A 15,760-nucleotide genomic window follows, 5' to 3' on the forward strand; every position below is an offset into this window, starting at 1 on the left:
AAGGACAGCAGGAAGTGGAGCCGCGCTGCGTTCAAAGGCAAATGCGAAATGCAAGCTTCGGAAATTGTAAGGTGATGCTAATGTGGGATACCATTTCCTCCAAGCAAATCTATCTGTAGACTGTACAACAAGAAGTTATATTAACAGAAACTCAATTTGTCATCTTAAATAGAGGTATAATTTTCTGTTTTTGCGTTTGTTGGCAAAGTGGGACATTTAGGCTACTTAAGCATGCAATCTTCATCTTCATCTTCATGCAAAAACTTTTTTTTTTTCAGATATATGTCTTTAAAGATCCACTATGTAGGATTTATGGGCATCTTTTGGCAGATATATCCATAACTATGTTTTCCATTGGTGTAGGGTAATTAATGTAATGAAGTAATAAACTTTTTTCTTCTACTTTTTTTAAGGTGGGGTATGTCTTTAGAAGACATAAACCTTATACTCAGAATTCTGACCACTTGCTTTTTAAATCACCAACATTTACTTGTACTTTAATATTTCAAAACGTAAATACTTTTAATGCAATAAAATATATATCTGATACTTAAATAGAGTACATATCAGTTAAGTCCAGTAATGTTATATGGGTCTAGTCTTTTCTCGTTCCTTTTCCCTGTGTGTTCTATCAGACTGCTAAATTTACAAGAAACTAGTAGGGTGGTGACCAATTGTCAGGGAATAAATTTCATAAATTCCCAGGCTACATTCAAAACAAATGTAAAAGCTATGTTTACAAGCACCAATACTTTTATCCACAGATGATGTGATGAGAAGAAGGGAAACACTGTCATGAAGATGTAAATTGTGTTTTTCGGGAAATACACTGGCAATTTGTTCATGTTTGACAGAGTATCTGCTGCAATATTACAACTGCTTTTTTTAATAGTGTCCTAACATTTTGTCTCTCAGTGCTCTTAAGAAGTGAGGCAATTAAAGTAATCCTCAGTGTCTATCTCAGTAAAACCTTTAACCCCAAACACACGATCAGCACTGTTATATTACAGTTATATTATATTAGTGTTCAAGCCCAAATGTTAATTTACTTGTTTTGTTTGCACTCACATTTGCATTTTGTAGTTGTTTCACAGGGGAAAAGTGTGGATGAGTTTAACAGTCAGTCAGTCATTTTCTGTAACCGCTTGTCCTCGTAAGGGTCGCGGGGGGGCTGGAGCCAATCCCAGCTGTCATCGGGCGGAAGGCGGGGTACACCCTGGACAGCTCGCCAGACTATCGCAGGGCTGACACATATAGACGAACAACCATACACACTCACAGTCACACCTAAGGGCAATTTAGAGTCACCAATTAACCTGAGCTGCATGTCTTTGGACTGTGGGAGGAAGCCGGAGACCCCGGAGAGAACCCACGCAGACACGGGGAGAACATGCAAACTCCACACAGAGGGGCCCCCGCCCGGACCGAACCCCGTTCCAACCGGGATTCGAACTAGGGACCCTCTTGATGTGATGTTTTTTTTCTGAGTTTAACAGAGTTCTTTTTTTTGGACTCAGTTTGTGATGCCTGGTACTTTGTGGGGGCTGGTGGTCTGGTGTTTTGTGTGCTGGGTGGTGTTTTCTGTTTCTCTCCCTGTGTTGCAGGGGCTGGGCGTGGCTTCTGGTACTGGAGCTCTGAGCACACTTCCTCACCTGTGCCCCATCACCAATCACCTCTCCCTGCAGTATAAAGTCGCCTGCTTCGCTCTTCTCCGGCGCCGGATTGTTTCCCAGCTTACCAGTGGTAGATCAGCCGCCTCTCTGAGAGTTTTTGCTTGCATCTCATGCCTCTTGTAACTTTTGGATGTTGTGCTTACTCGTGTTGTCTCTGTGCTTCCTCCAGTGCTTCTCCTCACCGAGCTCCAGCCCCTCTCCTTCGCCCTCAGCCTCCCTCAGTCCTCTTCCCCCCGGACAATGCTCGCCCTCAGCCACCACCTGCCACACGCTCTCCCTCGCCCCCCTACAGCCACCATGCCCCACAGCCTCACCTGCTTCTCCCACCTTCACCCTCCCCGGCTTCCCATTTCCCCAGTCCCTTTACCCTCCGCATCATTATTATCATTAAAATATTTTGTTAATTGTTCACCCCGCGTCTGCGTGTTTGCTCTTGGGTCCTTCACTCCCACTCTGGTTAGGCAAAGCGTCACACAGATGTTCACAAAAGGACTTTTTTTTCGCAGCCTCTAGGTGTAACCTCACGGCAGACATAACAGGTGCACTCATTTTTAATGTGTTCGTTTTCATATTTTATCTGTATCTACAGATCTTGCCTACGCATTCACAAACTGTCACTCCTCATGCAGATTTGTGTCACACGTTCAAAAAACATGATATATACAACTCTAGGCTTTGAAATCATTTCTTAACATTATTTCAACATATCTGTCAAATTTTATAGTACAAAACAAGTCTAGAAAACTATATTTATATTTTTTTCTATTTATATATTTTAAATCATGTTACAAAAAACAAGTTTATTTTTCAGTCTTTCTTAAGTTCATTTTCTTGTTTTGTTTTCTATTTTATTTTTTATTTATTTATTTATTGATTTTCTTTTACTATTTTCTTGTTAATTTTAAGGCCATTTGTAATTAAGTTGCTAATTGCTACCTTCCCATGTTTTTGAAAGAAATCAAGCCCTTTTCTCTCCAGTTTGAAAGGGTTTACCATACAATGTGTAAATATTGTAGAAATGATCTTAACAGATACAAAAAAAAAACCAAAAACAAGACAGGAAAATGCACCCATTACACACACACACACACACACACACACACACACACACACACACACACACACACAAGGCTAAATGTTGTAATCTGATCACAGTGAAACACATTTTAAGAGCAAATGGTTTTTGGTCAAGTCTGTGACCACTAGCATCCATTAGTCATCCATTATGTAGTCTATAACGGATGAGAAGTCTCCATGTGAATGATCAATACAGTTTAGTGTCCACAGTAATCTGGGCGAGGCAGTCGACTCAACACACTGCTGGACGAGCCATTAGTCCAACTGACAACTGGATCCTTATAACACAGAGGAGTTTCTTCACATGGCGGTAAGAAACTATATGTTTAAGGTGAATTATTTTGTAATATTTGAATATTCTTAGATGATAATAACATAATATGACAAGTTAAGTGCATACATCAGCTACAGTGTATTTAATGTATGAAACATACCGCATAAAATGATCTCTAATACACAGCATCCTTATGTGGGGGTAAAACATATGATTATGTATATATTTGTTGCAGGCCTCAAAGAAGAAAATGTCAGACCTGGAGAGAGGCATGGTCAGCATTATCAAAGTTTTCCACCAATACACAGCTCACAAGTGCAAGCTGAAGAAAGCTGAGCTGAAAGAGCTGATCAACAATGAGATGAGTCATTTCATCATGGTAAGTTAGGGAAGCAAATGTGTAGAAAATGGCATGCTTATGGCAGCACTTTGCAATTATCTGAAAATTAGCACACAAAGAAAGAAAAGAAACATGGTAAAATAAATAAATGAATAAAAAATAAAACAAAAGAAGGAAATGGATTGAAAAAAAGTGCATATGTAAAAAAGTGTAAATGTAATTAATATGTAATTAAATGTAATTTGCGGAACATTTCTTGTAAAGCGGCTTATTGCCATTTTAGCCAGTTTTTTTTTTTTTTTAATCAAAGTTTATCTGAAAATGAAATTAAACCTCAAAGGTTCAAATGCCTGTAAAAAAAAACTGAGTGTAAAGTTAAAATACATGTTTTAAATGTTGCTTTGCTGACCAGTTCAGTCTAAAATATGACAAATGCACAAAGGATTAACAAACAACGTTCCCCTATCACCAAATTCAGGCCAAACAAGTGCCATTCACCATTTTGTTGTCTGGTGTGAGTCATCTCTCAACCTCATGATTTCACTGGCATTGCTATAGACTTGTATTCATTTTGCCAGCAGATATTTCACTTTCATTTATTTTTTTCTCTGCTGGTCAGAAAATCCAAGAGAATGAAACTCTGGATGAGCTCTTTGCAGACCTGGACCAGAATGGAGACCTGGAGATTGACTTCAAAGAGTTCATCGCCCTCATCGCCATGGTTACCTCAGCATGCCATGAACTCTTCACCCCTTTGAACAGTGATTAGCTGGCATGATTAGTGAGCATGTGTACTCATTCTTATTCATTAAAAATATGAGGATCACAGAAGCAGAGTGTATGTGCATCTTTGTGACATGTTTACTATGACAAAAGTTTGTTGCATAAAATAAAATGTATTAATAATGACAATGATGACAAATATGAAGGAGTGAGTTTGTGAGTTATTTATTATTCACCAGTTCTACCAATCGTCAATTTATTTAAATACAGCAGATACCTTATTGAGTAAAGAGAGTCTTTGGTAGCGTAAATGAAAGCATGCTCGACTCCACAGAGCCCTGAAGCCCCCCATCCCCGTCTCTCCACAGAGACACAGAGCCTGCTCGCTCGTTCATTCACGTTTTATTGATACTAAACGCGTCGCAGCCCCAAATTTCACAAGATTCAACACAGCATTTCATTTGGTCCCCAGCAATACACTTGCCAAGTGCAAAGTAGTTTGGATGAACGGTTCTCAAGATATAGGAGATACGGAGGAGACGCCGGGGGTGCAGAGCCGGAGCCAAACGGAGGGGGAAGAGGAGAAGACGCAGGCCGGCGGTCCCGGCGATCATTATGGGAAACGCAAGGTCTCTTGAAAATAAGACGGACGAACTTGGGGCGCTGGTCAAGACCCAGAGGGAGTGTAGTTTTCTGTGCTTCACGGAAACTTGGCTACACGCTCACATTCCTACGGAGCCCCTTAAGGGACATGGGGGAGAAAAAAAATTGATGGTTGAAAAAAAAAAATAAGGACGAACTTTTGCGAGATCTCGCAAAGTTTTGTTTATGTTTTTTCCGTTTAAAGCAGTGTCAGTGAACCGGAACTAAAACAGACACAATGGAGCGCACCATGGCAACTGTATTCGTCTGCGGCAGTGCCGTGTAGTGGGCAACATGGAGCGCACCCATGAGCGCACCACATCACCCGTGGGAGAGGTATATTGAGTTGCAATTATGGAGGACGATTTGGAGCGGTTCTTGCTCTCAAGAGAGGTCCCAATAGAGGACATTACGCGGATGAAGAGAGACAAGGTGGGCATAAAATTCATTCAATAACTTACTGTAACACAGAGTATTTGTGGCTGACAAAGTTAGCGTTAATGCTATGCTATCTTCAGCTAATGTTAGTAACATTTGTAGAAATGTAGAGTAACGTTAGAGTTCTCAACGGGCCTGACAATTAAACTGATCCGTGAGTGTTGAAGCCCGGATCCGATCTCGCAAAAGTTCGTCCTTATTTTTTTTTTCACCCATCAAATTTTTTTCTTCCCCATGTCCCTTAAGGGGCTCCGTACATTCCGGACTGCAGCGTTGCAATTTTTTGCCCCAATTTCTCAGTTTTGAGATCAATAAAGTATATCTATCTATCTATCTATCTATCTATATACAGAGGACAAACTAACATACGCATGCACGCTGGTGCACACACAACCACACACACACACACACACACACACACACACACACACACACACACACAGAGAGAGAGATTCCTTGCTTTTATTTATACCTTTTTGGAATCAGGTTTGTAAAACCTATTCATAATTTTTTTAGCATCGCATTTAAAATGAGATATTTTCAATAGATTCACTGTCGAAGATTACTTTCCAAAAAAACAATATTTTTTTCCAGGAATCTTCCTGGGCAGCAGCATTGGGTGTAGGCTGACCTCCGAACACAACAAGACCAGACCTGCTGAACCAGACATCCTGAAAGTCACATTGTGTTGATCATCATATGTCCAATATTTCAGGTCACTGTAGAGATGAGTCAAAAGACAAAACCACGTCCCATTTTACTTTTTTAAATCAGTTAATCAGCAGCTACTTTATTGCTCTGTTCTTGTATTATTTGGCCTATTCCTTCAAGTTGCATTTTTACCTATCATCATGTTCAGTCTTGTCATCTGCATCTGAGAGCTTGAAGGTACTTCCAACTGAGCCATTGGCACAAATCAAACATGATGGCTGGAGAGGAAAAAATTAATTGTTTAAAGTTAGTTGGAACTCACCAAACTTTCTATCACTCAGCATATAGTATATTTACAGTATTTTAAAAGCTATTCATTCTGAACAAACAGGTTTAACTTTAAATATACATGGAGCTATGTATTGATCAAATGCAGATTTAGAAATGGATGACACAGACAGGCCTTTCTGACATACGTTGACATCAATCTGAGTGGCTATTCGAAGAGTCAAGCAGACTCCAAAGGAGAGACCCATAGTCCCAATCCTGTTGCTAGAGACCTGAGGATGATCCTGGAGAAGTTGGAATGTGGACTGTCCAAACAACACAAAAAAATATTTAAGAAATGTCAAAATAATTAAAGTAAAATGTAAGCTGTATTTAGGCAAGATGTATTGCACAAAGAACATTGCATAGAAAAAAATAACTTCTTACTACTACTAATATGAATCACTGGGACAGGGATTCAGTGAAGAGATGTTAGTGATGTTATTTGTCTTGGCATTTGTGGTGTTTTGTAAGGTGGTTGAACAGGTTAGGGCGTTGCTTTGTGACATAGACACAAGTCAAGGGTACTTGAACTCTGGACTGAACTGCAGCCATGTCATTCAGGAAATTAATTGAAAGTTAATTAGTGAGTGCTTGATTTACCCAGCAGCCGCCCATTTAAGGTCAATTCAACATGTGGACAGGAGGAGCTGAGAATTAAATCATTAAACATACATAAGTCACCCTCTTTAATTATGAAACTGTATGTATTTTCATAAAAAATTAAATAATTATAGTCAATGAGGAGACGCTTTTCAGTGTACGAGTCCATGATAGATGGGCAAAAGATAGTGTACTATGATGTTGTATGTTGAATCGATGCAGCTGTCCTTTCTCAACAGGTTTTTGAGCTACTGTTTTACAATCTTAAAGAGAAATGGTGCAGAAATCACAACCTCCTTGGTGGAGATGGCAGAAATTCACAACCGCTGAAAACATAACAAAGACCAATATTCTTACCCAGAGCACGATGCAAACATGCCAGGCTCCTATGGACACCAATGCTTGGTATCATCTTCGTGTTTACGAGTTGTTGTATTGGAGTCCTATACACACTGGCTCTGACCAATATCTTGTGTCTTTCTACCCTTTTAAAAGAAATGCAATGCCTCAACACAAATGAAACACATAAAACACTCCACAGAGTCACATCTACCTGGTGAAATGAATCAACTGTGATACAGACTTAACAAACCTTAAAGCTGATCTAAGAATAACCTGTTCAACCTGCTGCAATGTTCTCTCAGGTTGGTAATTGCTCATCTAAACTCAACCTATATAACCTCCCAAATATCTTTTTAAAAGCAGGTGTAAGAGAGTCCTTATAACTGGCTAAGTCCAAAAATAATGGGATTTTTTCCAAGTTTTTGTGACTATATAAGTGTGTGTTACCTATGTAAAAAGTTGCAATACTGCAGTATAAATATATTCTAAAATTAAGTCCAATATTTCAATTTTTACTTATTTAAAAGTAGTAGCAAAACAATTGATTAAAGGCTACATGTCTTGCAAAACTCCCATTGCTTACTGACTGACTTGTTAGCAGAAAAAGTTCTTAGTGAAGATAGATAGATAGATAGATAGACAGATAAATAGATAGATAGATAGATAGATAGATAGATAGATTTTTTGTTTGTTTGTATTGCAGTTTTCATTTCCATATAATTCAGGGTTTTGCAGTACAGGACTACTTTTCTCATAAAATACATCAATTAGTGTTGTGTCTTAATACATTACCAAAAATATACAAAATTATACTTATATCCACCTTACTCTCGGGCGCACTCCTGTAGAAATGATTATGGTTTGATAGGATAAATTGCAGTTAACTAGTTAGTTCCATAGACTGTCTATGGTTAATCTGTGAAAGATTTCAGATAATCAGCAGTACTGAATGAAGAGTTATAGCAAAGGATATTCTGTGTGTAATTAATGAGAGTATTACACAACAACCATGAATTACTTTTTAATTTCTGGTTGTAGGAAGAGCAATACAGTCGAGCTTTGAGCAAGGCACTATGGTCTGTAAATGATTTTGTAATTCAATGTAGGAGTTCCTTTTCAGCTAGAAAAAAAAGCATTTCTCTTTTTATTTCCTAATTCTCTGAATGCAAATCTCAGATACATGTATCATCTAACAGTTGCATTTATGCTGAGATATTTTCAGTGTCAAGACTCATCGTCTCAGATTATTTTCCATAAAATCCAGGACCTTTTTCCAGGAATCTTCCTGGGCAGCAGCGTGGGGTGCAGGGTGACCTCCCCACAGAGTGAACACTGCAGGAGAAACAAAACAAGACTGTGTTAACAGTTATTATTACTTCATATAATTGATAAGTGTTCTATATTTTAATGAGCAGTCAATTACAACAGGTATAACGTAGTATTTGACTGAAAAAAATGCAGCTTTGAGATAAGGCTCACTTTTTCTTGGTTTGACGATCCACAGAGACACCCTTGAGTTTGGTGCATATGGCTGTTCAATCAGGTGACCAGCGCCGGGGTACGACAAACGGGTAAACAACTGAGATTTTCCTGCAGCCTTCAGGGTCTCCTCAATCTGATGACCAAAAAAAAGTGTGTCATGTGTAGTGTATGTGATTTTGATGTCATTTCAAGGAAATTGTGTTAAGTTGTTTTTTTGTCTTGTGTCTATGTTGTCTTGTGATTTCCTGTTTTATTTTGAAATCCTTACTCTCCTCTCGTTTCAGGTCACTCACTTCCTCCCTTTGTGTGTTTTCCCGCCAGTGTGATTGTCGGCCGCCCTGATTGTCTCCACGTTTCCCCTTACCTTGTGTATATATAGTCAGCGTCTGGGTTTGTCCTGTGCCAGTTCATCTTGTCTCGTCTGTCAGTGAACCAGCGCCATATCCATGCCCACGTCAAGTTTTGTCCAGCCAGTTTTGTTGCTCGCTCATTCATATTGTTCAGGTTTAGAACCTATTTTGTTTGATACTTTGTTTGACTCTTGTTTTCTTGTTACCTCGTCAGAGTGATTTTTTGTTGGTACTTTGCTTCCTCGTCAGAGAGATTTTTGTTGTTACTTTTTCTGCCTCTTCAGAGTGATTTTGATTTTTGCATCTGCCCTGTGAATGACTTTTCTATTGCCTTAAAAATAAAATTATATTTTGACATTTTTGATATCTGGTGTTGTGCATTTGGGTTCAGTTCCTAGTTCCGTCTTGTCATTTGATTACTCAAATGTTCGACTTAAAATCCATATATAAAAAAAACAGTATAGACAACATAACTTGCATTTGATTTGTTCAGGATTACTAAATACATGCTTTTCAACATCAATAACCTACCACATCTGCGTTCTCAATGCTTGAAGCGCTCAGGTCATCTTCACCCACTATGTACATTAATGGACAGGTGATGTTCTCCAACTGCAAAAAAATCAAAACAAAACGTTGTGTCATTCTGAAACAAAATGTTGTTCATTAATACAAATTATTTAAATACATATTAACGGTTAAATCCTCACCTTCACTTTAGTCTCAGGGATAAGGTTTGCAGGCAAGAAGATTTCTCTGAAACTTACATAGCCTTGATCATCATACGTCCAATATTTCAGACCACTGCAAAGACAAGTCAACAGAGAAAAGAAGGAGAAGAAGAAAACACTTTTCATTAATCCTTGAAGGGAAATTCAGTATTTTCAATCTGTTGGTATTTACATGTTACATACACACAGGCCTGAAATACACACACTTGCACAAACAGGACCTATACACATGCTTTAATAAGCAGATGGAGGTTTGTGCCTTGCTCAAGGGCACCTTGGCAGTGCCCATGATACAGTTCTCCAGCTAGCGGTCCACAATCCATACTTGGTTGTACAAGGATGAACTGGTGACCCTCCAGTTCCCAAGCTAAAATCCTATGGACTGAGCCATCCCCAAAAGAAGACATTGATAACAAGGTACAAGGAATCATTACTCTACAAGACTTAAACTAGTACTTTAGACGACAGACTTCACACTTGATATTAGACCAGATTAGATTACAGGGACTCCTACAATAATTCCACAGTGATGTTTTGATAATATTATCCTTTAAAGTGCATCTTTAATTAAAAGCTACCTGTCAGTTGGTTCAGTCTCGTCATCTGCATCTGAGGGCTTGACGTTAGTTCCTATTGGGCCGTTGATGCAAATCAAACAGGATGGCTGGAGAACATTAATTGTTAGAAGTCAGTGGGAACTTACCAAACTTTATATTACTTGGCATAAAGTATTTTTAGAGTACAACCCCAATTTCAAAAACGTTTGGATGTTATGTAATTAAATAAAAAGAGCATGCAATGACTTACAAATCCATTTTGACCTATATTTAATTGAATACAGTACAGAGACAAGATATTTTATGTTCAAACTTTTTTTTTGTAAATACATACTAATTCTGACATCGATGCCTGCAACACATTCAAAAAAGCTGGGAATGTTTATCACTGTGTGACATAGCCTTCTCTTTTCACAACATTCATTGAGTATTTGGTAACCAATTGTTGAAGTTTGAAAGTGAAATTCTTGCTCAACAGTTTGGGGTCTCCATTGTCGTAGTTTGTGCTTCATAATGCCTCAAACATTTTCAGTTGGAGACAGGTCCAGACTGCAGGCAGGCCAGTGTAGTACCTGCACCCTTTTAATACAAAGCCACGCTGCTGGACCACATGCAGAGTATCTCATTGTCTTTCTTGAATAAGCAGGGACGTCCCTAAAAAAGACGTTGTCTGGATGGCAGCATATGTTGCTCCAAATTCTCTATGTATCTTTAAGCATTCATGGTGCCCTCACAGATGTGTACGTTACCCATGATGCCATGGGCACTAATACACCCCCATGCTATCACAGATGCTGTCTTTGAACTTTGAGCTAGTAACAGTTGTTTGAAACGTGTTGCAGCCATCAAATTCAGAACGAGTATATATATTTTTTTAAAAAAAAGCAATACAGTTTTTCAGTTTGAATATCAAATATCTTATCTTTGTACCATTTTCTATATGTCGCAATGAATTTGTAAATCATGGCATGCTGTTTTATTTATTTTCTAAATAACATCCCTTTTTTTTGGAATTGGGGTTGTATTTTTGTAGTTATTCATTCTAAACAAACAGGTTTGACATTTCATCTACATGGAGCTATGTACTGATCAAAGCGTAGTTTTAGATATTGATGACACAGAAAGGCCTTTCTGACATACGTTGACATCAATCTGAGTGGCCATACGAAGAGTGAAGTAGACTCCGTAGGAGAGACCAATGATCCCAATCCTGTTGCCACAGACCTGAGGATGATCCTGGAGGAGTTGGAATGCTGACTATCCAAACAACACAAAAAAATATTAAAGAAATGTCAAAATAATTTAAGTAAAATGTAAGCTGTATTTAGGCAAGATATGTTGCACCAAGAACATTGCGTCGAAAAAAAGTATCCTCTTACTTTGAAATATGAATCACCAACATTGATACGTCTCAATGGTCCAGGCAAATCTCTGTGATTGAAGTAGGCAAGCGACAAGCTCGCGTAGCCCCTGGATGCAAAAAGGGCAGAGCGGTACTCTACCAGACCTCCCCCCATTCCCCAAAGGTCCAATATGGCTGGAAATGGACCCGGGCCTGCAGAAAATCAGTACAAGGGCTGTTGTTCAGAGGACACAGTCTTTCATCAGCAGTCTTAAAATCTGTGAATGGATGCTTCAAATCTCATGCTCACCAGGCGGTAAAAACATTGTCCCGACAACACCATCCTGGCGAATATCTTTTCTTTGTACGCCTGGTGCCATGTACCAGCGCTCAGTAGCTACTGCAGCTAGCTCAGTGCTCTGTCTCTCACTGGGTGTAACGTGGCCCTCAAGTAAAGACATTTGCACTACATATGGAGTCTCTACATTTTGCTTTCTCAGCCTGTAAAAAGAGCACATTTGTAGAGATGTTTTTGCTAAAAGGGGATAAGACAACACACAGTTGGGTTTGATGCCACAATTTAAAAAAAAAAATCTTAAGCTCTCAAAGAGCTTCATTTCACCACCTGCCTTAAACCTTCTCTTGCACCAGGAGCCGGCTGCAGTCCCCAAAACAGCCCCATCGGCTCACAGCCCAAATATGAACCCCCAACTGAATGATCCCTGGCCACTGGTGAAGAGACAGAGAGAAACAGATGCACAATCCATGATACATGATATAAAAAACCCTTTTTTAACAAGCTGAAGATATTAAGACACATTGCTCAGTCACCTCAACACTGCAGGTATGGATCAAGCCTGCAGACGACACCACTTCACAACACAGCAAAATACTGAATCAGCTTGAAAAAAAATTGGTGTCACTAGGACAAAAACAAACAAGAAAAACTTTTCCTTGTCTACCTAAAAGAGGAAGCAGAAAAGACAACACTTTGGCCTACCTGTCTATCAACTTCCCTGATTTGTACCCGCATCTCACTGAAAATATATTTGAGAGGGGGGGGGTGTATTTTTTTGAACAGTCAATTCTTTTTGGGATAGGTGGGTAGGAGGTTTGTTTTTGTCAGAACAATTCTCCCCTTTTTTGAGGAGGGGCGGGGAACAGCAGGGCACCAGGGGGCGTGATGGGGGTCTTGGCAATTTCAAGTTCCATCTCTAAAAACAGTAACATAGACATTATCTCCTTACTTTTAAGTAACAGTAAGGATCCACAGTACTGCTATAATTATTGGCAACCACCATCACTGATATCAAGCGTCATGCTACAGCGTTAGCCTCTTGATCGGAACTGTATATTAATTTTCTAAGTGATTCGGATCAAACAGGCTAAAAAAAAAAAACTTGCCTCAAAGAATGCATGTTGGCTTCTTCAGATCAATGAGTTCTTTAATAACACTAACTTCGCAACTGTAGTACTTACTCTTGATGCAGAGAAGGGTTTGATCACACTGGGTACCGTTTTTCATGCTGCATGTGTTGTGTTAATCATTTCATGACTATGACACAAGGTTTTTATTCAATGCCATTTCAACAGGGAACATGTTCCCTGTATCTCGTGGCTTCCGCCGGGGCTGCCCTCTCTCCTCTCTTTCACTTGTAGCTTAGGCTTTCCAACAATCAGTCTGTAATGACCCTGTTAGAGTGCATAACACTGCAGACTTTATTTCTCTATATTGTGATACTCTGTCAGGTTCCTGTTCATATGTTTGGGTCCACTTCCTGTTTTATTTTGACATGTGTTCTGATTGTGTTAAGTACAACTTTTGCTTCCTGAGTTTTCCCGCCTTTTTTGATTGCTTCACATGTTTCACCTGTGTTTTGTTTCACCCACCTGTTTGCAGTTAGTAATCAGCCCTTGTGTATTTTTAAGCCCAGTGTTTCCTCCATTCAGTTGCTAGATTGTCTTTGTCACCCCAGTGTGTTCAAGCTTTCCAGCCTTTCATTGTCAGCCTACAAATGTATGACCCCTGCTTTCTTCAGTAAAGATTTGGATTTGATAAACTGAGTTTAGTGTTTGATGCTTTTCTCTGCATCTGAGTCCCAGTTTCGTACTAAAATGTTACAAACATATTGCTTTTTATTAATGATGTCACTCAGTCTCCTGCCCACCTTCTAAAGGTATTCTTGTAAATTTCAGTCAGATCACAGAATATACAGTTAACTGAGGTAAATCTGGCTGACTGCCACTTGGTGAATCGACAAGACAGCTGACCTTCATATCCAATATACCCGTGGTTCAGAACATCACAAATTTAGCAGTGTCAATCCACCCTTTAATTTAAACATGGTAAAAGCAACTACAAGGGAATCATGACAATGGTAGAAGCACATTCAGAAAGATGGAAATCTCTCCTTTCTTACACAAATTGTAACAAGTTAATAATATCTTGTATTTGTGGTAATTACATTATTACAAAAGCATTACATCCAACTGATAATATAGTGTACCACGACACTCAGTGTGACTCACAGTTGACAGTGCCATCTGCATCTGTGTTATAGTGGGCGAATGCTTCCCACAGGTCTCCTTCATCACTGTGCATTTGTGCACACACTGTGACGGGACAGCGAGGGCGCAGGAAACTTCCTTTAATGCAGATCTGTTCATCTATGAGGGCTCGAGCAGGAGTGGCTGTAAAAAGGGGGGCTTGTCTGAAGCTGCTCTTCCACCGAACTCCACCTACAGATAGAAGAAAAATAGACCTGTGAACTGTGAAGTGTTACAAAAGTAACTCCAGCCATTGATGCAGATGATTGTTTGTTCCAAATGCTCTAATGTCAAAGTATTAGTTTTTGTGTCAAGTATCAGAGATGCTGATAGAGATCCAACAAATGAAATGCAACATTCTCATCCATTTGACAGACGATTTTGTCCAGTGAAACTTACATACCTGCCCACATACACACACGCGTTGGAAACAATTTTGGGTTAATTTTCTTGCTTGCATTTCTGCTAATTGACAAATCTATGCGTCAAAACAAGAAGTGTTCATTGGACACATAATTTTAAGGACAGGGATTCAGTGAAGAGATGTTAGTGATGTTATTCATCCTGGCATTTGTGATGTTTTGTAAGGTGGTTTAACAGGTTAGGGTGTTGCTTTGTGACATAGACACAAGTCAAGGGCACTTGAACTCTGGACTGAACTGCAGCCACGTCATTCAGGAAATTTTCACAGGCTACCGCCGCAGTGTGTGCCTGTAGTGACATGACAGCTGCCACGGAAGTTAATTAGTAAGTGCTTGATTTGCACAGCAGCCGATCATATGGTCAATGAGGAGACACTTTTCAGTGTGCAAGTCCATGACAGATTAGCAAAATATAGTGTACTATGATGTTTTATCTTGAATCGATGCAACTGTCCTTTGGAAATATCCTTCGTTTCGCAACTTAAACTAATAACTTACATATTACACTTACTAATAACTCTACAGATGTCTCTCAACAGGTTTTTGAGCTACTGTTTTACAATCTTAAAGAGAAATGGTGCAGAAATCACAACCTCCTTGGTGGAGATGGCAGAAATTCCCAACCACTGAAAACATAACAAAGACCAATATTCTTACCCAGAGCACGATGCAAACATGCCAGGCTCCTATGGACACCAATGCTTGGTATCATCTTCGTGTTTACGAGTTGTTGTATTGGAGTCCTATACACACTGGCTCTGACCAATATCTTGTGTCTTTCTACCCTTTTAAAAGAAATGCAATGCCTCAACACAAATGAAACACATAAAACACTCCACAGAGTCACATCTACCTGGTGAAATGAATCAACTGTGATACAGACTTAACAAACCTTAAAGCTGATCTAAGAATAACCTGTTCAACCTGCTGCAATGTTCTCTCAGGTTGGTAATTGCTCATCTAAACTCAACCCATATAACCTCCCAAATATCTTTTTAAAAGCAGGCGTAAGAGAGTCCCTATAACTGGCTAAGTCCAAAAATAATGGGATTTTCCCCATGTTTTTGTGACTATTCAAAAGTGTGTGTATTACTTATGTAAAAAGTTGCAATACTGCAATATAAATATATTCTAAAATTAAGTCCAGTATTACTGATGTAAAAGTAATAGCAAAACAATTGATTAAAGGCTACATGTCTTGCAAAACTCCCATTGCTTACTGACTGACTTGTTAGCAGA

The 15,760-nt window shown here is 39.1% G+C and overlaps 2 protein-coding genes across 2 annotated transcripts; one reads left to right on the forward strand and one right to left on the reverse strand.

The window, feature by feature from the left end:
- Positions 1-2,992: 2,992 nt before the first annotated feature.
- Positions 2,993-4,133, forward strand: LOC121948999 (protein S100-B-like). The gene is made up of 3 exons (XM_042494587.1): positions 2,993-3,060; positions 3,260-3,403; positions 3,984-4,133. Exons 1-3 carry the CDS (start codon positions 3,055-3,057, stop codon positions 4,131-4,133), a joined length of 300 nt encoding a protein of 99 aa, XP_042350521.1. The 5' UTR covers positions 2,993-3,054.
- Positions 4,134-7,817: 3,684 nt separating this feature from the next.
- On the reverse strand, positions 7,818-15,486 carry LOC121953523 (peroxisomal succinyl-coenzyme A thioesterase-like). The gene is made up of 11 exons (XM_042500692.1): positions 15,179-15,486; positions 14,082-14,291; positions 12,182-12,281; positions 11,863-12,053; positions 11,590-11,765; positions 11,351-11,467; positions 10,232-10,317; positions 9,633-9,726; positions 9,454-9,534; positions 8,570-8,705; positions 7,818-8,422 (listed from the first exon to the last, which is right to left on the reverse strand). Exons 1-11 carry the CDS (start codon positions 15,231-15,233, stop codon positions 8,322-8,324), a joined length of 1,347 nt encoding a protein of 448 aa, XP_042356626.1. The 5' UTR covers positions 15,234-15,486; the 3' UTR covers positions 7,818-8,321.
- Between the last annotated feature and the right edge of the window lie 274 nt (positions 15,487-15,760).

The sequence above is a fragment of the Plectropomus leopardus genome, chromosome 2 (assembly GCF_008729295.1).
Source record: "Plectropomus leopardus isolate mb chromosome 2, YSFRI_Pleo_2.0, whole genome shotgun sequence".
Lineage (NCBI taxonomy): Eukaryota > Metazoa > Chordata > Actinopteri > Perciformes > Serranidae > Plectropomus > Plectropomus leopardus.